A 26004-nucleotide genomic window follows, 5' to 3' on the forward strand; every position below is an offset into this window, starting at 1 on the left:
CACTATTTAGCATATTAAAAAAGGTTTGAAGCCCAAAATATGTCCAGAATAATTCTAGAGCATTTATAATGAAGAGCAGCAAGGGCTAAGGAAGCAAAATTTCATAAGCCTTTCCAATATTCAAAAAGAGTTAAATATTTAAATTCATTTTCCATATCCACAAAACCTTTGTTTAATAACATTGCACATACATTGAATGCACAACAGCTTGCATTTGAAAAATGACATGTTGCTGTGAGGCATCTGCTGCAAATCCTCTAAGGTAAAGTAGGCCAAGGTCACATCCTGACATAGCCCTCGTTAGTATGACTGCAAAGTGAGACAAAGAGCCTTTTTTCATGTCTGAAAATGTCAGAGATGACTTCATTAGCACAGAAAGGGCCGTGGAGTTCCCTGTGAGGAGCATGTTCTCAAATGCCAGGCCTCTGTTTTGTGTGTGCCATGACCTAACACACAACACAGCCTCTCCATGGGAGCAGACATGAACATCAGGCCTACACACACACACACACACACACACACAAGACACACTTACTTGGGTTTAGACAATCATACCACCACACAGTGCCTTATACACTGCACACAAACAGTAGTGGTGATTGATTGAACCTTGCCCTAAAATTTCAGAGGAAATGCTGCAATGACAAATGTCAATATTTCAATATTTTAGTGAATGAAAGTGTAATATCACACTATCGCAAGGGCTGGGTATCGATACAGACATCCTGATTTAATCCAGTTATGCATCACAAGCTCTCAATGACATTTGATTGTGAGTTCGATACGATTTTATTTGATTATGATTCATTTGGGTATATTTCAGTTATATTTTGCTTCCAAATGAAAGAAACTATTTCTCTGCACATTATACAGGGAACCATCTAATTTGGTACATTACGAAAATACAGTATGATTTTTTAAATATTAACAACAGGGCTCAAACTGCAGTTCAATTGCTATTTATTTAACAGATTTCATAATCAACATGACCAAAACTAAAGTAAACTTTAAAGTAAAATCAAGAGATAAATTTTGAGATTTAAAAGGGATAGTTCACCCACAAATTAAAATTATCTCATCATTTACTCACCCTCATGCCATCACAAATGTATATGACTTTCTTTCTTCTGCTAAACACAAATAAAAAATTTTAGAACAATATTTCAGCTCTATAGGTTCATACAATGCAAGTGAATGGTGGACAGAACTTTGAAGATCCAAAATGCACATAAAGGCAGCATAAAAGTTATCCATACGACTCCAGTGGTTAAATCCATATCTTCAGAAGTGATATGATAGGTGTGGGTGAGAATCAGATCAATATTTAAGTCTATAAATATTAAATATTACATAAATATTCATATAAATTCTGCAAGAAGAATGTGAATCGCCAAAAACAAAAGAAGATAGTGAAAGTGGAGCTTTACAGTTAAAAAGAACTTAAATATTGATCTGTTTCTCACACACACCTGTCATATCGCTTCTGAAGATATGGATTTAACCACTGGAGTCTTATGGATTACTTTTATGCTGTCTTTGTATGCTTTTTGGACTTTGAAAGTTCTGGTCACCATTCACTTGCATTGTATGGACATACAGAGCTGAGATATTCTTTAATTACTCATCCATAAAAGGTTTAATCAATGTCTTCTGAAGCGATACGATCGGTTACAGGTGAGAACAGGCCAAAATGGAATTCCTCTTTCACTACAAATCTTGACATCTGCAGTCCCCTAGGCGTGATCATGAATTGAAGCTTGATTACACTTCCTCATGCTTGAAGTATGCGCAGAGCACGTGTACATGAGCAGAGTTGTGTGGATTACCTTTAAGCTGCCTTAATGTCCTTTTTGGAGCTTGGAAGTGTTGGACCCCATTGACTTGTATTAAATGGATATATTCACATCATATCTCCATCAAAATATCTTTGTTTGTGTTCCACAGAAGTACAAAAATCTAGTGCTGGGTTCGAGTCCACCTTAGTCGAGTCCGAGTCAAGTCCGAGTCTTTAAACAATCAAGTCTGAGTTGAGTCAGAGTCCAAAAGGGCCGAGTCGGACTCAAGACCGAGTCCACAACAGGCTGAGTCAGAGTCGAGTCTGAATGAATCTGTTCTTGAATCTGAATTAAAATTGCAACCGTAAACTCAACATCAATATTTTAAGCTTATTTTAAACTTCACGACAAAGAAAAACAGTTTGTCGATATAAATGCAACAAAAACACCTCTGTTGACTTTCATATATATATAATATATTATGATTAGTATCCTGCTGAACAAACTTCAAAGTGGTTTCAGAACGAAAGCATATGCTTTAGGTGTATGAAGACAAAACTGTCCTTCAACACACTTCTTATTGTGTTCTGTTGACATTTCAGTTATTTGTTGCTCAAATATAGACTGAAGAAAGTGAAAGCTGCATTAGTCATTACAACCAAGGTTATTATGTTTCAAATTGTAATTTATTTTTTATTTCAACTTAATTTTCAATTTGTCAATTCCATTTAATTTAGTTTTATTTAAAATTATCCCTGTCTAAAGAAATAATAGTCTATACTGAGATTTCTTTCTGAATCTTTTTTCTCTATCTGCTGAAAATTTCATTGAGCTCTTCTTTAACCACAAAAACATGGAGAATAATAATTCTGAGTCATAAATTTAACAGAATTGTCCTTCGAAAGTGTCAGAGATATAGGCTAAAAAAAGAAGAGCATAAGTTACACGGTGGTGTACAATAAAAATTAAATAAAATAAACACTTAAAATAAAAACGTTATAACCAATTAAATTAATCTTGTAACATGAAGTTTAGCTTCTTACACAACCTCTGTCATCAAATAATACATTTATTTTATAGTCTATAATTAAATTATAAACAAAAAATTTCACTGCCCAAAATATCCTAATATTTTATTGTTCATGGTTGAATGTTGTGAATGGTGGACAAATGCTGTAAAATAATGTATTTTAAGCAGCTCGTCAATGCTTTGAAAATAGTCAATCAGTAATAAATAGGTGCTGTTGGGGGCCTGGTAAAGATGCTGGCTATCACCCCTGGAGTTCGCTAGTTCGCTAGTTCGAATCTCAGGGTGTGCTGAGTGACTCCAGCCAGGTCTCCTAAGCAACCAAATTGGCCCGGTTGCTAGGGAGGGTAGAGTCACATGGGGCAACCTCCTCGTGGTCGCTATAATGTGGTTCGTTCTCGGTGGGGCGCGTGGTGAGTTGAGCGTGGATGCCATGGTGGATGGTGTGAAGCCTCCACACACGCTATGTCTCCGTGGCAACTCTCTCAACAAGCTACGTGATAAGATGCGCGGTTGATGGTCTCAGATGCGGAGGCAACTGGGATTCGTCCTCCGCCACCTGGACTGAGGTGAATCACTATGTGACCACGAGGACTTAAAAAGCACATTGGGAATTGGGCATTCCAAATTGGGAGAAAAAGGGGAAAAATCCAAAATAAATAAATAGGTGCTGTTTATCTTTTTAGAATTGCTGTCTGCTTTAGCAATAATGATTTTTCCCCCGACTATTTAAAAAGTTACACGGTTAATTCGTCAAGCTATTATGGACCAGTTCAAGCTGACAACACTGCGTGGACCACAAGAGACTACAGAAGCCTACATGTTTAGATATATTATGCCTAAAAAGACTTAATACCCAATATTAATACTATTTTAATGTATTTTTATTTCAATATGCTGTTTTTAGTGAACTGTGAGAGATATGATGTGGGTGACTTGACTCAATGAAGTTCTTGATTTTAAGTTTTTAGCCATGATGAAACCGCAATGCGAGCACCGTCTTGGCTGCACAAACGCTACATGCAGTTTTACCAGTTGTCAGCCACCTCGTTAGTCGATGTTACACAGTAGTCTCTGTAGCAATATTCAAGCGTATTGGTTGACTGATGAGTGTGCATGTGCACATGCGTATGTGTGTGTGTGTGTGTGTGTTTACTTAAACACAGTGAAACAGCTATGTCTATGATTTCAGGGGCTAATACAGCTGCATGCAGACAGAGATGTGTTCATTAATTTCTGTTTTGTTATTTATTTATTTTCATTGCATCACAAATGTCATGGACTCGGCTGAGTAAAAATGCATCCGAGTCCGTGACAAGTCCAAGTCCGTTAAAATTGGACACGTGACTCGGACTTAAGTCCGAGTCCAAACTCGAGTACCCCAACCCTACGAAAATCATTCAAGTTTGAGATGGCATAAGGGTAAATGATGAACTAGTGAAATTATTCCTTTCAGTAATTTGTAATGCTTTTGGAAGCAACACTGCAGACACCAAAATAAAAAATAGTCTGTGCTTCCCCACTCTAGAAAAGCACTAGCCGCCATTGTCACACAGACACTCATACAAACTGATGCGGAGCACCTCTCTCCGGACTCTTATTACACACATACACACTCTTACTCACACAGTCCCAGTGAGCACACACTGACAGGAAAAGCCCAAACCCCCTTCCTTCAACATACAGAGACACATGCACTCCCGCACACTGACAGCTGCACATTGGCTCCACGCTATGCAAATGCCAACCAACAAGGGGTTTGCTGGAGGCTGAGGAAAGAGAATAGAAGAAAACAACAGAATGACAGGTGACCTCCTGCTGACTGTCTAAAATTATGCTAATAAAGTCATTATTGTTTATTTATTCCTTTAAGACTGTGGCGAGGAGGAGCTCCAGGAGGAACATAGCAGACAATGACAATGACTCGATTCCACCCCTCTCTCCCAGCCCCCACAGATCTCATTTCACATTGTATTATTCGGGTCCACACCATGGTCATCAACATGAGTATCAATAAGAGTACAAACTGAGCTCCCTGGTACTGTTTAACACTGTTACTTGGTAACGACTAGGCAGGTGCCAGTTTTATTGTGTTATTGAAGTATTTGTTCCTTTGAATCTACCAACAAAACTTTACCCACACAAAATGGCATTTACGATTGTCTGCCGCAAGAGAGGCAAAGATTGCAAGCTGCTCTCAAAATACAATGTATTCAGAAACAAGCAGCTATGAGAAATGCATTATACCATAATAAATGCAACCGGGAGCATGCAAAGATGCAAATTATACCATCAATAGCAGTTCACTTTCACAAGTTAGGCCAGATTGTTTTCATACAAATTGCAAGCTGTTAACCCTTGCGTTGTGTTCGTTTTGTTCTAACACCTTTTGTGTTCCAGGTCAAAAATGACCAGCTCACTAAGATTGTTAATAAATCTCTCATATTGTACATATTATCTCAAGATATTGCATTAGATCTTTTTGTCAACTTTTTTTTTTAGTACACTGTAAAAAAAATTGCCAGGTTTTGATCAGATTTAACAGTAATTTCTTACAATAAAAACTGAATTTGCCTGTGGTAAAAAAATGAATAAACACATCGTGGGCAGGTGCGTAAACAATACAACAGGGAAAAAAAAGAAAAAGCCCGCACACTGTCATATTCCAGCGTTTCGGTCAAAGACCTTCTTCAGGCATTCTATACATTTATTTGAAGATTGTACCTGTTGCATGGGAAGTATATCACTGTACAGTCTTGGATTTACTCGAGAAGTTTCTCAAATGATGCTGGCGATGCACTCGACTGAACCAGAGAAGGATACTTGTGGTGGACTTCCTCCTGTCGGCACGAACTGAACATGTTTTACACTAAAGCGTCACGTCAAACTATTTGTATTGAGCTCTTGGACTGTTTAATTCACTACAGAACCTCTGTTGGCAGCAAAGTCAAAGATGACTAAAAGTTCCTCACTTTCTTTTTAGATGTGAGTCTTTGCTAAATCAATAGTTTACAATGTGAATGCACTCCATAAAAAAATAAAAATAATAATTACTGTTCACATATACTGTATGTTAAAAGTTTAATTTTCTCATTTACTAGCGAGTCTGAAGCCTTCCTTATATGATGTTTTCATGGGTGTGGATTATGATAATTGTTAATGCACGTGCATTACACAAGTTGTACTAACAAATTTGGGGAATAAGAAGCGTTCGTGAATCCGGCGGAAAGTTTTCTTGAATCTCCATTTTATGTGGAAATTACTCCCAATTCATTCGCATATTTACGAAATTTTCATGATTGAGGCCCACAGTGTTTAGGGTTCCCTTTGTATGGGACCTTCTCTTATTTATTTCTAATTAATTTTCACCCAGTTGCTGCAACTGAGTTTAAGAACACAATTTATTGTACTGTGATATATGGAGAAAATAGTCAATTTAGTGGTTGACTTTATGTCAGACTATGATGTATACACTATATGTATACACTATACGATACATCTGAAAGTAAAAAATGTTTTTATAATTTTAAATGAACAATGAGGAAGGTATGTTTGCGAAGCTAGGCTATAATATGGGTGGTTTCATCGCTCATGAACGTTTTATCATGAGTTGTCAGTCAGCATACAAATCTCAACGATGGTAACAATTAACAAATACTGTAAATAAAATTAATACAGATGATCATTGTGATTCTACAACACAGCACTGTTACATTACAGTAATTTATTGGTCCTGTTCACTGTGAAGTCACATTATACAGTTGTCTTTTAATTGTAATAAATTGTAGAGACACTACTGTAAAGTTTACTGTGAAAGTCATGCAACTAGAAGCCAGGATTTTACTGAAAACTCACACTAAAAATGTTTACAGTGTAATTATGACAATTTTGCACTTCTTTTTTTTAATTTTTTTATTTTTTTATTTTTTTACATATTTTTAAAAATACATATTTTTTATTCAACTGAGCTTATACCAGGCTAGTGGGGGGCACTCCCTGTAGAAAAAATACAAATCATAATAATTATGTAATTAATTAATAACCACTTGCATGATCAAAACAAAAGAGGTGTCATTTTAAAGCTTAGAATCTGGACTTTACAATGAATATAACTGATTATTATTTAACCAATTCTTAAATAATGCTCTTTAATAATATATATATATATTGTTGGAGAGGTCTCTAAGTAAAATGCCATGAACATTTATTTTTTTTTTTTCACTTAAAGGAATGTTCCGGGTTCAGTACAAGTTAATCTCAGTCGACAGCATTTGTGGCATAATGTTGAGTACCACACACACACAAAAAAAAAAAATTTGACTCATCCCTCCTTTTCTTTAAAAAAAAAAGCAAAAATCAAGGTTACAATGAGTCACTTACAATAGAAGTGAATGGATCCAATTTTTCTACTTAAAAAAATTCACTTTTTATAGCCACAAGACATAAACAATATGTGTGTAAACATGATTTTAGTGTGATAAAATCTCTTACTAACCGTAGCCAATTTTACAACTTCGTTACCATGACGATGTAATGTCAACAAACCCTAGAACCCTAAAATGACCATTTAAACAACTTTACAGCTCAAATAATACACAAGTTTTAACAGAAGACTTAAAATAAGTGCTTTTATAAAAACTATGAGCTTCACATTTCTGTATTTAAACCCTCCAAGAATTGGCCCCATTTACTTCCATTGTAAGTGCCTCACTGTAACCTCGACTTTTCACTTTTTTTTTATTTTTTATTTTTTTTTTTTATTTATTCATATATTAAACAAAGAAAAGCAAAACATATACAAACAGAATCAATACTTAATCCCCACTATTACTATTATATATATATATATATATATATATATATATATATATATATATATATATATATATAGTAATCACACACATTAACAACTACACCTCTCTCTCCACTGCCCCTCCCCGGGAGCCCTCCATAAATGCCAGATATTTGCCCCATTTCCCCACAAACAAGTCCAAATTCCCAAGTCTACTAGATGACCCTTCTTCAAAAGCCGCCACCCTCCCCATCTCCGAGCACCACTCCTGAAATGGGGGCGCTCCAGCCGACTTCCATCCCCTTAAAACTATTTGTCTGGCGATCGTGACACTGGATAGGACCCAATTTTTTATGTGCTTATTCTCTATAATGATGACCGCCCAATCGCCTAAAATACAGAGTCTGGGGCAAAATGAAATTTGAGTGTCCAATACATCACACATAATACTCTGAACCTTCAACCAAAATTCTTGGATCTTAACACACCACCAAAAAACATGGGTTGTGTGTCCATCTTCTGATTGGCATCTCCAGCAGGTGGGTGTGTCTTTAAGACCAAGCCTATACAATCTAGAGGGGGTCCAACAGAATCAATGTAAAATCTTGAATTGCATAAGGCGCACCCTTGCATCTATAGATGCAGACTTTTTCAAAATCCTAGCCCACACTCCCTCTTCCAATACCAACTTTAAATCTTTCTCCCATAATCTTTTGATAGAAGTTAAAGCTCCATCCCCCAGACTCTGAATTAGCAGGGAGTAATACACTGATGCCTCGTGACCTTTTCCAAAAGCAGTAATCACCACTCCCAGAGTGTCTTTAGGGGGGTGTATGCTACTCCCAAAAATAGTACAGAGCAGGTGGCGCAGCTGTAAATATCAATGTTAAACCAAATTTTCAAAGGATCTCAACAATCCACTCTCATATAGGTCACAGAGTGTAGCAACCCCCCTCACAATCCACTCTGACCAGCAGAAAGGGGATTTATTAATACATAATTTTGGGTTCAGCAATATGATTGAGGCAACATTTAAATAAATGTCCGAATTAAACACTCTGGACGCTTTTGTCCATACCGAGTGAAAATGCGAGCTAATGGTGTGTAACTTAACTTCTCCGGTTAGTTTCATAGAAAGGCTTTGCAATGGCGAAATAGGGGCAAGAACTTCCTGTTCAATACAAAACCAGGGAGGGGCTCTCTCAGATGGAAGAGACCAATGAGCCAAATGTCTGAGACTGAATGCATAATAATAAAACAAAATCTTGGGAAGGCCTAGCCCACCTTTGTCAATAGGCCTATACAGCTTACTAAATGTAATCTGGGACGTTTACCATTCCAAATGAAGGACTTCGCTAAGCTATCAAATTGCTTGAAATAAGAGAGGGGGACATCTGCAGGGAGAGACTGTAGCAGGTAGTTGAATTTTGGAATACAATTAATTTTAATAACATTAACTTTCCCAATCATAGATAAATGTAATGAAGCCCACCTGCCCACATCGCTCAAAAAACTTTTTACTAAAGGGTCAAAATTAACTCTAAATAAATCACACAAATTTGCTGGGAATAAAATCCCCAAATACTTAATGCCCTGTTTGGGTCACTGGAAGGCACCCGGCTGAAAAGCCGTTACTGGGCAGTACGCTGTCAGAGACAAAGCTTCGGATTTAGACCAATTAACTCTGTATCCCGAGAACTTGAAAAGGAATGAATAATTTTGTGGAGGCAAGGCATAGATCTAGTAGGATCAGAGACGAATTATAAAATATCACCTGCGTAAAGCAAAAGCTTATGCACCACACCTCCCGCCACCACCCCTAGAAAATCATCTTCCTTTCTTATCGCGGCTGCTAATGGTTCCAGGGCGTTTGGGTGGTTTACGAGGACATTTCTTTAGGTTACAAACTGGTAATTACAAAGGTATTATGCTATAAATGTGGTTTATGAGGACATTTCTAGTGTCCCCATAAATGTAATTGCTTAAAAAACATACTAAATGATGTTTTATTGAAAATGTAAAAATGCAGAATGTTTTTTGTGAGGGTTAGGTTTAGGGGTAGGGTTAGGGTTAGGGGATAGAATCTATAGTTTGTACAGTATAACAATCTTTATGTCTATGGAGAGTCCTCATAAGGATAGCCGCACTGACGTGTGTGTGTGTGTGTGTGTGTGTGTGTGTGTGTGTGTGTGTGTGTGTGTGTGTGTGTGTGTGTGTGCGCGCTCATCTAAAGGATTGGGATGCTCCTGAACACATAATATTTCTGTATTTTGTAGTATAATCCATTCATTTCAAATGGCCGGTCATTTTTGACTGGGAACACAATAGGTGTATCAAAGTGAAATAAAACCAATAAAATGTAAAGAAATGGTCCAATTTGTTGTGTGTGTTTTCAGAATACATATGTGAACCTAGTCAAGGCATTTCATTCATTCTAACTGGATTAAGTAATAAAAAAATTCGTAAAAAAAAAAAAAAAAAAAAGAAAAAGTCATCCGGGTTCAAATGACCGGAACACAACATAAGGGTTAAATGGTTATCTACGGTGAAAAATTATATTTTATCTAACAAGATAACATATTTTTAGAAGTAAAAAGTATGACTGACATTATAGTTGAAAATGTATATTGTGTTTAACAGGACAATACATTTAAAGTAATCTATTGTTAAAATTATGCTTAAAAACAATCAAGCATACCTAGAAGTCCCTGCTTGACAAATCACATTTGATTATATTTTATTTTAATATTTATGTTTCTTCTTTTTGTTGATATCAGTTATGTGCAATGGGTTGTTTTATGTTATATTTTAAGTTGTTAATGTTTTCTGCATTATTTCCACTCTTGATAAAGGGCTACTCTTAATTAAATTTAAGTCACCATGTGGCTTTTGCTTTATCACCTATGTTATTATGGTGGTAATAACATTATATAATTTAATTATATACTGTATACGGTAATGAACTGTAAAATATAGAGGCACCAAAATGACATCCCGTAATGCCTGAAACATGGTCACTTTATTGTTTATGTGAACTTCTGGCAACCACAGCTGCTAGTTTTTCACTGTAAATTTAACAGGATTTTTTTGCAACGCACATGAACCGTATCCAGACCAACTTTTCAGCGAACATGGGTGTGGTTCGCTGGTGTGCACCAGAGATTGGAAAACCGCTGTCACACTAATAAAATGAACCATAGTTTGATGCACCAAAAGCTCTAGTTTGAAGAACCCTAAGTCTGAGGTAAAGTAGGAATGTAGGTGGAATTTTGGGAAATTTCACAACAGAGGAGATTAGTCATGTCTTCAGGACTCTCTGTGGTAAGATGATACATAATATGTTCAATGAAGCAATGAGAACTGCAAGTTGCGCTTTCGCTCTTTTGCCTCCTCTGTTGATTCCCGTTGTTTGAAAAAATTTTGACACATTGGTGGAGGCGTAAAAGGTCGGAGGCCGTTTTTAATATAAACATATAATTTTCTTCCCCACCACCCTCCGCAAGCCAATTGTGTCAGGTTACCATGATAACAGCCCCTGAGAGAAGCTAAAATAAGCAAGAGATACAATAGGATGGGTTGCAGGGTGACCTTCAGAAGAGTAGGACTAACTATCAATCACAAAAGAGGCTTCGTTTTGACTCTACATTATGATCAGAAAGCATCAGTTTGTTTGCTAAGAGAGTGGTTCTCAACCGGTGGCTCGCAATCCAAAAACGGGTTGCAGATCTGTTCTGATTGGTTCTTGGACAGCAGGGAAAATCGATGCTAAATGCAAATAATAAAATGCATATAACCATATAATTGTGCATTTAAAATGGCAAAATAAATAGGTTTATAAACTTTTAAATGGAGAGAGAAAACACTTCCCATACCTTTTGATGTTGACAATAAGAGACACAAATGCATGCCTCCACAATCACACTCCCATGTGATCCAAGTCTATTTCCTGCAGAGAGCCAATTTCCCCCTCATTCCAAACACCTTTGAGTGAGGGGGTCTGGGGACTGAATGTCTACTGGATGACTGTAGCCAACTCTCACATCCAATTACAATGAGGAACCAATCAGCTCATCTAAATTACAACTGCCCCACAATCCACAAGGAGTTAATGAGCCATTAACCATTTAATGAAATCCATATGATGCTGAATGGACACTGAGAGGAAATAAAGTTGATTGGGTCAGAAGTTAAGGTGATTCACTGGCCTTTTTTTTTTTTTTTTTTAATCCTTTAAGTTAAAGGCAAAATGGCAACATCAGCACCTTCTTAGACCCATTTTTTATTTACTCTCTTTAAAAAACAAATGAGCACAGTAGAAGTGCCATAGAGTCAATTATTCACTACAGCTAAGGGATTTTTTGTTTTAAAAAAGGCCAGAGCTCTGAAAAGAAAATCTGCTGCTGACTTTAGATGACATTAAAATATAGGTACATGACCAGCATATTTATATAGCAAAAATCCTATTTTTAATCTGTATCTTTATCTTGTTTACAAATAAATATCAACTAAACTTCCTTCCTAACAAATGTGTAATGTGTAATGTCTGCGCCATTATCGGCACCAAATAGAATTGCAAAAATAACAACTAGACACTCCCTCTGTCTTCCATTCTTTAGCCAAAAATGTAGTCCAGATTGCCAAATTGCCATTCTGTTTGGTGCCGCTAGTGACACAGTAATTACACACTTCATCTTTAAGCATAAACCTCAGTAATTTTATTATTGTATTTATTATTTTCAAACAGCCATTTTTGCAGTGTAGAACTGTTTTAACTTTGGTACTACTTTAATGCAAATCAGGTGCATATGGCTGTTCTTAGATCTGTAATCTGTAACCTATTGAAATAAATAAATAAATAAACAACACTCTCAGCAGGTGCAATTCGTTCTACAGTAAGTGAATTTTCAACAAATGGAGAGATGAAACTATATGTATCATGTGCTCAAGTGACAAACAGGCCTAAGCCACTTTCATTAAAAGAACAACCAACCACAGTATCACAGGCAGAATCGGATGAGGGCTGTCCAAACAACACTCACTGATGTGATTCAAACTGGATAATGGAAGATTAAGAGATAACCATAAGTGAACTCCTACTAATCAATGTCCAGTTTGAGGTTGTGTCCCCCCCATACTGCTGTGGCCTTACAAACTTATGACATAGGTGAAATAGTGGGTTATCCTTAAAGGGTAGTTCACCTAAAAATAAAAATTATCTCATTTACTCACCCTCATGCCATCCCAGATGTGTATAACTTTCTTTCTTCAGCTGTACACAAACAAAGATTTTTAGAAGAATATTTCAGCTCTGGAGGTCCATACAATTCAAGTGAATTGTGGCCATAACTTTGAAGGTCCAAAAAGCACATAAAGGCAGCATAAAAATAATTCACACAACTCCAGTGATTAAATATATATCTTCAGAAGCAATATGATAGGTGTAGGTGAGAAACAGATCAATATTTAAGTCCTTTTTACTATAAACTTTCCTCCTGCCCAGTAGGTGGCGATATGCACAAAGAATGTGAATCGCCAAAAATAAAAGAAGAATGTGAAAGTGAAAGTGAAGATTTATGGTAAAAAATTACTTTAATATTTATTTGCTTCTCACCCAGACTTATAATATCGCTTTTGAAGATATGGATTTATCCATTGGAGTGGTGTAGATTACTTTTTAAGACCTATAAAGTTCTGGTCACCATTTACTTGCATTGTATAGACCTACACAGCTGAGATATTCACCCTAAAATTGATCAAACGTCATCATTTAATCCTCGTATTGTTCCAAACCCATTTGACTTTCTTTCCTTCGGGGAACACAAAAGGAGATGTTAGGCAGTATGTTAGTCTTAGTCACCATTTACTTTCATTGCATCGTTTTTCCGTTTAATTAATGTGAATGTGACTGATGCTAGCATTCTGCCAAATAATCTATCTCTTTCTGTGTTCAATGAAAGACAGAATGTCAAACGGGTTTGGAAAAACATAAGGGTGAGTAAATGATGACAGAATTTGTATTTTTGGGTGAACTATTGCTTTGACTCATGTAGTACAATGATAAAACAGCATAATCTTACCTTCATCAACACAGATTCGCTGAGTTTTTCCCGGTTAACAATTTTTATGGCAACTTTCTGACATGTGACACAGTGGATTCCCAGCTTCACAAGGCCTGGAGCGAGAATGAAAAGAGAGAGAAGAGAAAATAATTTATGTCAACAAGCATAAAAAGTACATCAACCAAAAAACACTTAGATGAAAAAAGGCTGGTCCCAGCGTGAGTTTCACTTCAGTAAAATGAGACTTCTCCCTCTAAAGCCACTGGTATCCATAATGTGACACCCAGGGGCACTTTTCATGTTGCAAAGTAAATGTCAGAGAACATACAAGAACACAAACAAGGCCAGATCAGTGCTGGATCTCCCTCAATAGCTCTTTGTCATATCAACGATAAAAGACTGTCCCAGCACACAAAGGCTGACACAGGCACATATTTATATCAGCATTCGTATTTGGCTAAATGCCACATCTGTGCATTCCTTTATTACCCCCATACAGTTTTCAGCATGGTTCTGCATATCACACTGTTGATTTCCCTGTAGGTTTACCCAGGGGGCAGAGGGGATATAAACACCTGACAGGTCCCTGCATTTCTTTTATATGTATGTCGTTAAAGCCAAATGGCATCTCGCACCACTTTCACGACGTGTCATTGATGTTGTATCACAGGAGAGGACGCTCCGCAGATGCAATCTACTGCATTCGCCCCGGGCTCAAGGGTGCAGCGAAGAGTGTCCAGGGACCCAATGCATATATCATCTTAGCGTAATTGCCTTGTGCTGAGATCAACACACAGAGACATGTGTAAAATGCCACACACCAGCTAATGTATTTGTCATCGTGAGAAATTTTTAGCAAGACAAAAGCCTGTAGTCATGTAACGAACAAGCAAAGGATGAGAAAGGCCAGGTGCATTTCCAAAAAGCAGCTTTTGAACAGACGTGCTTTTGCATACACAGTAAGGGGGAAGATTAAATTATACTGGGCATAGAAAACAAAAATTCTGATGGCAAGCAATGCTGACTCTGCTGAAAACACTTGTATGGCACGTTGTGTTTTGGATGCTGGTATGCTTGTGTCCCCAACAGGCTTTTTAACTAGCTTAACCAGCATGACATCCTTGATCAACCAGCTACAGCAGAAAGACCATGGCTGCCCCCGCAAAGTTTTCTGGTACACATCATGGCTATAATGGTCCACCAACTAGACCAGCACCATAAACCAGCCTGGTCTCCTTCACAAAAAAACTGTTTTCTTGCAAACATTTGAGGCAAATATTAGGTGCACATTGCCACCAATTTGTCGCAAATAAACTGTTTTATAAGGACTGTTTCTAGCAGGGGAAGATATATGCAAACATATCTAACAAAGTGATATCTAAACTAGAGATATGCATGGTAACAGTTTGTAATATTCAGATAACCGTGAGGATTCACAAATGGTTATTCGGTTATTTGTTGGGAGTCGGGACTCATGAATAAAAAATGTTCATTGCAATGGATATGTGTCAAACAATACTCATGGCAATGAGCCTAAATAGCACAATACAAAGATCTTCAAATTATAAAATTACTCACATTAAAGTCAAACAAAAATAATCTAATTTTCACTTCCTGTAACATAGTATTCTTAACCAACAGAAAATGTGTAATTTAAGTGCCAAATCTGATTTGTGCTCTTCCCCGGCAGGTTCACATTTCCGTGGCAGCAAATGCTAGTATTGTCTTGTGAATGTAGTTACACTGCTGCGATTTATTAACCTCTTTGAGATGCTTTGATTTTTAAAGGAATATTCCAGGTTTAATACAAGTTAAGCTCAATAGACAGCATTTATTGCATTATGTTGATTCCCACAAAAAATAATTTCGACTCGTCCCTCCTTTTCTTTAAAAAAAAGCAAAAATAAAAGTTTACAGTGAGGCACTTACAATGGAAGTGAATAGGTAAAAAAATATATATATATATATTTTATTTAAAGTTAAAGTTTTTTAAAGGGTTTAATGGCAGAACTGTGAAGCTTATAATTTTGTTAAAGCACTTACATTAATTCTTCTTGTAAAACATGTTTTATTTGAGCTGTAAAGTTGTTTAAAACTATAATGGATTTGGACGGAGGACCCAAATGCAGGAGATGAATTGATGTTTTTATTAAACAAAGTAACAAAATACAAACAGAAAACTCTCATGGGGGAGAACAGAACAAAAAGCAAAACAAAAATAAAAACAATAACAAACCAAAGATAACAGGAACTCACTGGAACAGGCTTATACAGGGGCAAAAACAAAACAACGGTCTGGCAATGCAGACGAGACAAAGGAGAAACTAAAAAGAAAAGAGAACATTGAAGACAGGTGCCGTAGATAATACTAACGAGCAGTGCATATCAGCACTGCCATGACAAGGCTGACAACGCTGTACTTGTGAGAAACACGAGGGACGACTTCCAGGCATCCCATGATCAAGAAAAAACAAAACTAGACAAAAGACCAGACAATGGGATGGGAGGGTGGGGGAAACAGGTGGATGGCACTAAATAACACAAGGCAGACAATAAAAAACTGAGTCCGACTAAAACAAACAGGGAATAAGGTAAGGTCCAGGGAGGAACCAGTGGAACGGACCAGGGTGGCACCAGCGGGACGGACCAAGGCAGTGCCGGCAGAACAGAACCACACCAGCGGGACAGACCAGGACAGCACCGGCGATATGGACCAGGGAGGAGCCGGCGGGACAGACCAGTGTGGTGCTCGCGGGATGGACCAAGGCAGTACCGGCGGAACAGACCAGGGCAGCGCCAGCGGGACAGACCAGGGAGACACCGGCAGTACAAACTAGGACAGCGCTGGCAAGATATACCAGGGAGGAGCTGGTGGATCAGACCAGTGAGGCACCGGCGGGACGGACCAAGGTGGTACCGGCGGAACAGACCAGGGCAGCGCCAGTGGGACAGACCAGGGAACAGCAATTTGGCTAGGTGTGACTGATGGACTTGGTTTGGCTGCTAGATTTGACTTGGCTGCTTGACTTGGCTTGGCGGCTTGACTTGCACTGTCGGCTTGACCTGACTTGGCGACTTGACCTGGCTTGGCGACTTGACGGCTTGACTTGGCTTGGCGGCTTGACTTGGCTTGGTGGCTTGATTAGGTGAAAAAGTTTGGCTTGAAGTGTCTGCTTGACTAGGTATAGCGATTTGACTAGGCGTGGTGGTTTGGCTTGGTGTATCGACTTGACACATAGTGGTGACTGGACTTGGCATGGCAACTTGTCTTGACGTGACAGCTTGACTTGTTGTAACAGCTTGATTAGAAGTGACTTCTTGACTGGACAGGATGACTTGACTGGACATGATGACTTGACGTGCCAGCTTGACTTGACAGCTTGACTGAACGAGAAGACTTGACTGGATACGGGGGCTTGAACAGGCTCGTCGACGTTCACATGGAACTGGACTGGCTCATCGACAGCCTCAAGGGACTGGAAAGGCTTGACGACAGCCACAGGGAACATGACAGACTTGATGACCACAGGGAACTGGACAGGATCGTCGACAGCCTCAGGGAACTGGACAGGCTCGTCGACAGCCAAAGGGAACTGGACATGCTCGTCGACGGCCAAAGGGAACTGGACAGGCTGTGCAGCAACCACTGTGGTCGAGAGCGCTGACAGCGACTGGGGAACAACCTTCACGGCTGTGAGCATTGACAGAGGCAGGGGAACGGCCTCCGTGGCCATGAGTGCTGGCAATGGCAGGAGATGGCCTCCGTGGCCGAGAGCGCTGGCAGCTGCAGGGGAAACACCTCTGTGGCAATGGCAGGGGAACGGCCTCCATGGCCAGACGCAATGGCAGCAACAGGGAAACCGGTGCACCATCAAGTTGTTGGCTATAACTTTACACAGAAATGTTAGTAAGCGATTTTATTAAACTAAAATCATGTTAACACACATATTGTTTATGTCTTGTGGCTATACTATGAAACAGTGAGTATTTTAACGTTTACGGATTGGCCCCATTCACTTCCATTGTAAGTGCCTCACTGGAACTTCGATTTTAAAGAAAAGAAGGGATGAGTTGATTCGATTGAGCTCAACTTGTATTGAAACCAGAATACTCTTTTAAATGGTTTAGCATTGAACTATTAATGTATGTAATCATGCTCACCAGAGCAAAAGAGAAAAAAAACATTGGCTCACCATTTATCAAGCGATGAAACTTTGCTGTGTGAAAAACAATCTAGAATCATATGTAATAGTGTGACAATCACATGAATTCTTCTTTGCGACCTACACTACTTCAGAACGTTGAATCTTTGGATATTGTCGGATCATATTGTTGTCGGATATTGTATTGTCCCATCGGACTCGGTTCAGGTTGCAGACCACTATTGCACATATAGAATAACTAAATAGTGATTTTGGTATTTGAAATGAAACACACAGAATGGTTAACAGAGTGACCAACTATCCATGCACATCCCTAAATTAACATATGCCAGACAGGCAGAGATGGTGCACAGTGGCATCTGAACATAGCAGGCCAAACTTTCGTGTAAAACATAAAAATGAGTAACCGACACCCATTTATTCCACACACAGGCACACGCTACTTAAACTGCAAGCATAGTTAATCACATACTCTTGTGTCTAATACACCTATCAGAAACTACTGTGTCGGTGACTGTTGGATATAAGGAACAGCCTAAAGTTGGAGCCAAAAATGGGCACTCCCCTAACTTTCTGTGTCATAATTATGGGGAGGTCAAAATGTGCTAGTCTGAAACAGCTGAACTCTCATGTCAAAAGATACTTTGTATCTCCACTAATTTCATTCAGGAAACTCAGTCTTGCTAAACATCATTAAAGCATACAGCAAAACTTTCTATTAGACAGCTGGAAAGGAAACCATGGAAACCCATGCTTGAGTTGCTACTGCCACAAATCGAAGAAGCTAAAGTTAGGCTAGCATGCTTAAGTCAGTGATCTGTGCAAAAAAATGAATACACATTAATGAGTCAACGACGTTTGAGTTTCCCGAGCAAGTAAACAAGCTGTGTTCTTGACATTTTTGTTGAGAAAAACAACACTTGCGAGAGTTTACTGAGTTGTGAAGGAGGCGTGTGTGATTCAAAGCTTCCAATCACTGGGAAATGTAGAAACCAGAATGTTGCAAAAAAAAGAAAGAAAAACAAACTGTAAAATGGAGAGATGAATGTGTTTAATACACATTAACAAAAAACACATCGGACATCACATCAAAACATGAATTAATTAACTAAACGCATGGTAATTAACATATGTAAATAGTTAACAAAAACAGACAGAGCTTGATTTTTACATTTTCTCAAGAAAATGTGAGTGGTTCATGTCAGTGCAAAATTCACTGCCACAATGCTATAGGTGTTGTCTGTGAATGTTTACCAAGGCATTGCCATGCGCTTTCTAATGTGCTCTAAGAGGTTTTTAGCATGTTGTTACATGGTTTCTAGCGTATTCTGGGTGGTTGCTATTTGGTTGCATACTGACCCTGTCAAAAGAGCCCACTAATAATCTTCATAATATTCTGGTCCCTAGATATGTCTCAAGTCTCTCCTTCAAGGTGAGATATTGGGATTTTTTTTTACAAATTTTTATGGCCTGCCGGGCAAAAATCATAAGTCTGATTGCTTTAAAAATTAATATTACACTTTTCTTCAACAAGCCGATGATTTGAGTTCCAAAATGCGAATTCTGAAATAATTTGCATTTGTTGTTATCTGTATGACTTTCTTCCATGGAACGAAAAGGGAGATGTTAAAGGGATAGTTCACCAGTCACCATTCACTTTCATTTGAATTTTTATTCTCTTCATACAGTGAAAGTGAATGGTGATTGCAGCTAACATTCTGCTTAAAGGAATAGTTTACAAAATGAAAATTCTCTCATCATTTATTCACCCTCATGCCATCCCAGATGTGTATGACTTTCTTTCTTCTCCTGAACACAACGATTTTTAGAATAATATCTCAGCTCTGTTGGTCCTTACAATGCAAGTGAATGGTGACCAGACCTTTCAAGCTCCAAAAATCACATAAACACCACATAAAAGTAATCCATTAGACTCCAGTGGTTCGGTATATGTCTTCTGCAGCAATATGATAGGTGTGGGTGTGAAACAGATCAAAATATAGCTAATTTTTTTTACTATATATCTACACATTCACTTTAAAAATGTGAAAGAGTGTGAAAGTGAAAGTGGAGATTTTTTAGTAACAAATGACTTAAATATTCATCTGTTTCTCACCCCTATCATATAGCTTCTGAAAACATGAATTAAACCACAGGAGTCTCATGGATTACTTTTATGTGGCCTTTATGTGATTTTTGGAGCTTCAAAGGTCTGGTTACCATTCACTTGCATTGTAAGGACCAACAGAGCTGAGATATTCTTCTACAATATTTGTTTGGGTTCTACAGAAGAAAGAAAGTCAAACACATCTGAGATGGCACGAGGGTGAGTAAACGATGAGAGAATCTTTTTATTTTTGGGTGAACTATCCCTTTAAGCAGAATGTTAGCTTCAGTCACCATTCACTTTCACTGTATAGAGAGAGAGAAAATGCAAATGAAAGTGAATGGTGACTGATGCTAACATTTTGTCTTACATCTCCTTTTGAGTTTCATGGAAGAGAAAAAAAAACAGGTTTGGAACAACATGAGAGTGAGTAAATGATGAAAGAATTTTCATTTTTAGGTGAACTAAACCTTTTACACAAATTAATTTAATAAAAGTCCACATATGCAGCGAGAGCTACAATATATTCAAATAATTGTCCACTGCAAGTGATTTAAGCAAAATAAAACCATCATGGGTAATTAATTATAGCTCTTCTTTCACCCTCTCTTTACGTTTACTCTACATACAGTGGTACTAAACTGGAACATGGTGCACAGCTTTGATAAGCTATGAAACACAGCAGCATGATATGCTGTCAGCCCATGTTCTCATGGCATGCTGCAGAGTGGAACTGAATCCCCAGAGACTCAGCATCTCGCCTCCGAGGCTTCACTCATCCCCCCACACAGGGGCTCAAAAGATCAATAACTGGGAGTTCATCAGTTAAGAGTGAATTGCCTTGTGGTGACCTTCAGCAATAACATGCATCAGTAATCACCAGGGCTTCTCCCATCAACCACCACTCTGTGTCAGATGTTCTCTCTTGTACGTACACATGAACACACACACTAATAATGTACTCTCTGCCCTCCTTTCTTCTATGTACTACACACATTCATTCAAAGATACACTCAGTCTCTTTTTAACTACACTGTTGCTCTTTTCTTAAACCAACTGAGCTGCCTACAGAGGCAAAATCTTTATACATTAGATGATATTATATTATATTCAATTCAACAGTGAAAGCTATAGATTAAAAAAAAACGTTAGCTGTAATTGAAAATGTGTGTTATGTATTTCAATGCTTAGTATTGCACCATTAGCTTAACAACATTTTAATGTCAATCTCGATTTAACTAAATTGCGAGTTCAGTGTCTTGTGAGAGCTGAGTTGCTGCCTTTGTAGAGCGTTCCAAATCGGTCACTTATGGGGTTCCAAGATGGTTAGGATGCTGCCTAAAGTACATAGTATACTTGGGTTAGACGCGAACGCTAGATGTCTGCGTGCGGAACGCGTGACACAAATTTCATCATCAGCAGAGTGCTCGACCACTAAACGCGTGCGACCTGATTTTTTCTATCGCTGAACACATTTGCATGTGCCTTGAATTATTTACACTAATTAGTGCATCCACAAGATGGCAACACTCACAGTTGAGCCATTGCTGTCATGAAGAAGCATTGAAGAAGATGTAATCAATGCTAAACAACATGAGATGAATGTGGAAACAACAACAGTGGATGTGCACACCATTAATGCATGTGTGAGGAGGTCAGGAAATACCTGCATTTGTATAGCTCGAGTCTGAAGGAATATAAAGACATCTTTATGGGTCTAAACTCCTGAAGATAAATATTTCAGAATCTCAAAGCAGTTGTAGCATGCATACGCCAAGCGCTTTTGTATGCATGCACAGTCAAATGAAGCATAATCTGAAAGGCTCCTGTTCGGCTAAGCGTTGTATACTTTGGGCTTAAGGGGCCGTTCACAACGAATGCATTTTTGTGTACTTCTGTGCTGTTTCACTTTGTTTTCTATGTAAACATGTATTTGGCCGGTGCGCCATGTCTCGCTGTCTTTACAGGGTCTCACGCAGGAGCATCGCATTTTTTAGGCACCTTGTCAAGTTAAATCTGTTACATCATCTTCTACAGCAAAGAACTTAGGTGTTATATTTGATACCAATCTGTCCTTTGAAAATAAAATTTCCAGTGTTTGTAGAACAGCATTCTTCTACCTCAGAAATATTGCTAAGTTACGACACATGCTCTCTGTTGCTGATGCTGAAAAACTAATTAATGCATTCATGACCTCAAAACTAGATTATTGTAATACATTACTTGGAGGATGTCCAGCAAGTTCAATAAATAAACTTCAATGGTTCAAAATACAGCAGCCAGAGTGCTGACTAGAACAAAGAAATATGATCATATTAGCCCAATTCTATCGTCGTTACATTGGCTACATGTTAAATTTCATATTAATTTTTAAATTTTGTTAACTACAGTACATCCAAAGCTTTGAATGGTCTAGCTCCGCAGTACTTAAGTGACCTTCTACCATGCTATATTCCATCATGTTCATTACGATTGCAAAATTCTGGCCTGTTAATAGTTCCTAGAATATCAAAATCCACAAAAGGAGGTAGCTCCTTTTCCTATTTGGCTCCTAACCTATGGAATAGTCTCCCTAACACTGTTCAGGATGCAGACACACTCACTCAGTTTAAGTCTAGACTAAAGACTCATCTATTCAGCCAGGCATACACCTAATTTATCCATCAACCCACAATAAGGCCGCTTTATAGTTAGGTCTGCCGGAACCATAAACATTTATCATAATCTATAACTCTGCAAAAAAATTTAATGGCATCTATACTAATATTATATATGTGTTTCCCTATCTCAACATCAGGATCCATATCCAGATCCAGCTCCATTCCTGCTTGGTGTCGAACTCCACTGCTACGTGTCTCTGAGTGATGACGACTAAATGCAGCCAGTGCCAGCCAGACATCACTTCAGTCTATTAAGATGGACTCCAGAGGATGAACTGATGCCAACTCCAACCATAAGACATGGGATACTTCATATGCCACTGCCTGAACCTTGGACTTAGGATAGACCTCACTGAAATGACCTGCCGGTTGAACTGCGAAGCACCTCAGTGATCTCTGCCTGCATCAGCTTGGTCTAATGACAGACTACACTCTTGAAATGGAATACATAGACTATCAATTAATTGCCAACAAAAGCCTTCATCAGCCAACTAACAAAGGACAATGCATCTTTGTGAACATCTACAGTTAATCCAGGATGAACTTCAAAGACATTAGTCATTAATCTTACAGTTCATACAAAATCTTTGTTTAAACACTGGACCTTAACACTTACTTAGTTTACTAATTTTAAACCATGACGTGCACTGCACATAAATAACTAATATTGCCATTTTATTCATGCTGGTTAGCCAGAGGGGAACTGGCCCCCACAGTGAGCCTGGTTTCTCCCAAAGTTATTTTTCTCCATTAACCAACATCTTATGGAGTTTTGTGTTCCTTGCCACAGTCGCCTTCGGCTTGCTCACTGGTTCTAAATACAATTATTATGTATTTATTTTTATACACAATTTACAATCATATTTAATCAAACTACACAATGATAACTCTAAGACAGTTGAATTTTCTGTTAATGCATGATTTTCTGTAAAGCTGCTTTGAAACGTTGTGTGTTGTGAAAAGCACTATACAAATAAAAATGACTTGACGTGACCTGACTTAAAAAGAACCTCAGCTTTTCGCAGTTACGCATGCATTCTGTTCTATCCGATACGCTGCATCTAGCTTTTTTAGTGCATGAACAAGTTTGTTCTAAATGGCCCTTTAGAAGGCAGTAGGCAGCAAGGGAAATCACAAGGTTTTGTAGAAGAGCTTGTGTTTGTAATACAAAAAATAAATCCCATGTTATGCCTTAAGAATATAAGATCCATTAATTTCGCCTGGACTCATTTTCTTTTCTTATCTGAGAGCAATAGCATGAAATTTGGCAGCTACAGTAGATGTTGAGCTCATAATAGATAACCACGGCTCATGCCAAGGCCCTATAGTCCTATTCAGATCTATTTTTGATTAATGTACTAGCATCAGCACTCCAGCATATACAATTCATAATTACACAGTGACTGGAACAAATGGAGTCTGTTTGAGGCTAAATGGAAAGGGTTACTTATGCTTATTTGTAATGCTTGCTGATAGATGTATAATGTAAGTGGATCATGATCCACATATTCAGGCATTTTTTTTTATTTATTTATTAGTCTACAAAAGGTATAAAATCTACTCAAATACTCTCAAGTGCCCATTCTCTCATGTGACTGCATCTGCAGCGAAAGCCATTCACACATCTGTCCAAAGTAAGATATGCTTATCATCATTCCTTTGTTTTTATTCTGCCCATTAACACTCTTTTATACACCCATCTTTGCAGTAGTATCAATGTAACCATATATTACAATAACAGAGTGTAACTGGTGCATATTATGGCCGCATATAGTGTGTTAGCACATTAGCGTCATGAATTCAGAATGTAAACAAGACAAATGAAACATTTTCTTCTGCATATATATTACCTCAAATCATCATCGAGAGGTTAAAACAACTTCTTTTACTGACCTCATATGAATTCTACTCATAGAATGAGGAATAATGTCATTGATAACACATTTTAATGTCACATTAGTTAAGGCTTTACTGAGCGTCCTCATATTTAAATGCTCCTCTAAATGCCTCCCTAAGTGTGGCGGGTGTCTGAATGTTTGCAAACAGTATACCATTGCTTGGCTGTGTAGAATGTCTTTTTACCCATAAACAGAGAATGAATACTTCTCCGGAAGTATATCAGAGCCTTTAGAAACACTTCTTTCCCATTCAGCCAATGAGTGCTGGCTCCAAACATAGCCACTCAAAAGTGTTTGACAGTGACTCAGGGCAGGTGTGAAATGTTTAGAGCAGGTCAGCAGGGGTGTCTACAGTGATGATGAGAGCTAACCCCTGAAAACAATAACACAAACTGCTCTTATAACAGTCAGCAGCTCATAAACCCTGGAAGTCAGGCATTATCTTATTTGTTTATTTATTTCCTCGTCATTATTTTCACTGTGTCAATTAGTCCTTTTATAGCCTTTGCCTGGGGGAGATGGCTTGATATCACCACCCACATTTCCACCAATGCTCTTCACTTTGCTTTAATTTAAAGGCAGTTTTTAGCATTTGCTGGTGAGGCCCAATATAGCGCAACAGTCTGGCTCCGGAAGTAAAAATTCCATTAATTTTCTCCATAGGTGAATAGATTTTTAACTATAACTTTTAAACCTTAAAAGACAGACCTGCTGTTAGTTCTGAGATTGGTAATCAATGGCACATCAAACAAGCTCTGCAATGACCACCCACTTCCATGACACACTGTTTATGATCGAGTCAGTCTTCCTACACTCTCATATATCTGAATATTTTGCAATAAATGTAAAAAATATTGTTCCTATGTTTATAATCAACTACTTTAAATCAATAGTTTTATATTTTTCCATTGTTTTCAGGTTTGTAATGTTGTTATTCACCTCGGAGCTGGTTTGCTTACTGGCTTAATTTTTTTTTACATTTTGTTTTTTTTAAGGATTTTATTAAATCCCAATGGAAGAAATGAATGGAAAAAGAACAAATACGGCTGAAAAAGTGGGCCGGCACTGTTGCGCTGGGTGGAGATCATAGTCGAGCGTTTATGGGGTCTCTTACTTTCTGAAAAAACACCAGTTGGCACCAGCTTGACCAGATCGGGAGACCAGCTAAGACCAGCAAACCAGTTTAGGCTGGTTTAAACTGTGTGTTTGTCACCTGGAACCCCCTGACCTACTTATGCTCACAGTTTTACTACAACCGCAACTTGAGAAAAGGCAAAAAAAAAAAAAAGATTCCACCAGAGGGTTGGAAAGAGGAATGCTACAGTATACTCCTCACTGTCACACTTATGAAGGGTGTGATAGATTCATCTATCTAGATTTGATGTGGTTCTTGAATTGAAGCAACACTTGGGGTAAAATGAAATGTTCAATTTTCTCTTGAAATGTTCTGGGCCTGAATAATCAGAGTGCTACCAAAGAGCAACTTTGCATGAAATAGGTATCACAGTTGCTTAGTTATTACC

At 38.1% G+C, this 26004-nt stretch overlaps 1 protein-coding gene across 7 annotated transcripts in view; it reads right to left on the reverse strand.

Annotated features, from left to right (window-relative positions):
* Nucleotides 1–26004, reverse strand: part of LOC127452152 (serine/threonine-protein kinase BRSK2) — a 225569-nt gene that overhangs the window by 96917 nt on the left and 102648 nt on the right. For all 7 annotated transcript variants that reach the window (XM_051717442.1, XM_051717468.1, XM_051717435.1 and 4 more), the window contains exon 2: nt 13672–13766. In XM_051717442.1, coding sequence (XP_051573402.1) covers nt 13672–13766 — 95 coding nt within the window. The remainder of the gene's footprint in view (nt 1–13671; nt 13767–26004) is intronic.

Source organism: Myxocyprinus asiaticus, chromosome 2 (assembly GCF_019703515.2).
Source record: "Myxocyprinus asiaticus isolate MX2 ecotype Aquarium Trade chromosome 2, UBuf_Myxa_2, whole genome shotgun sequence".
Taxonomy (NCBI): domain Eukaryota; kingdom Metazoa; phylum Chordata; class Actinopteri; order Cypriniformes; family Catostomidae; genus Myxocyprinus; species Myxocyprinus asiaticus.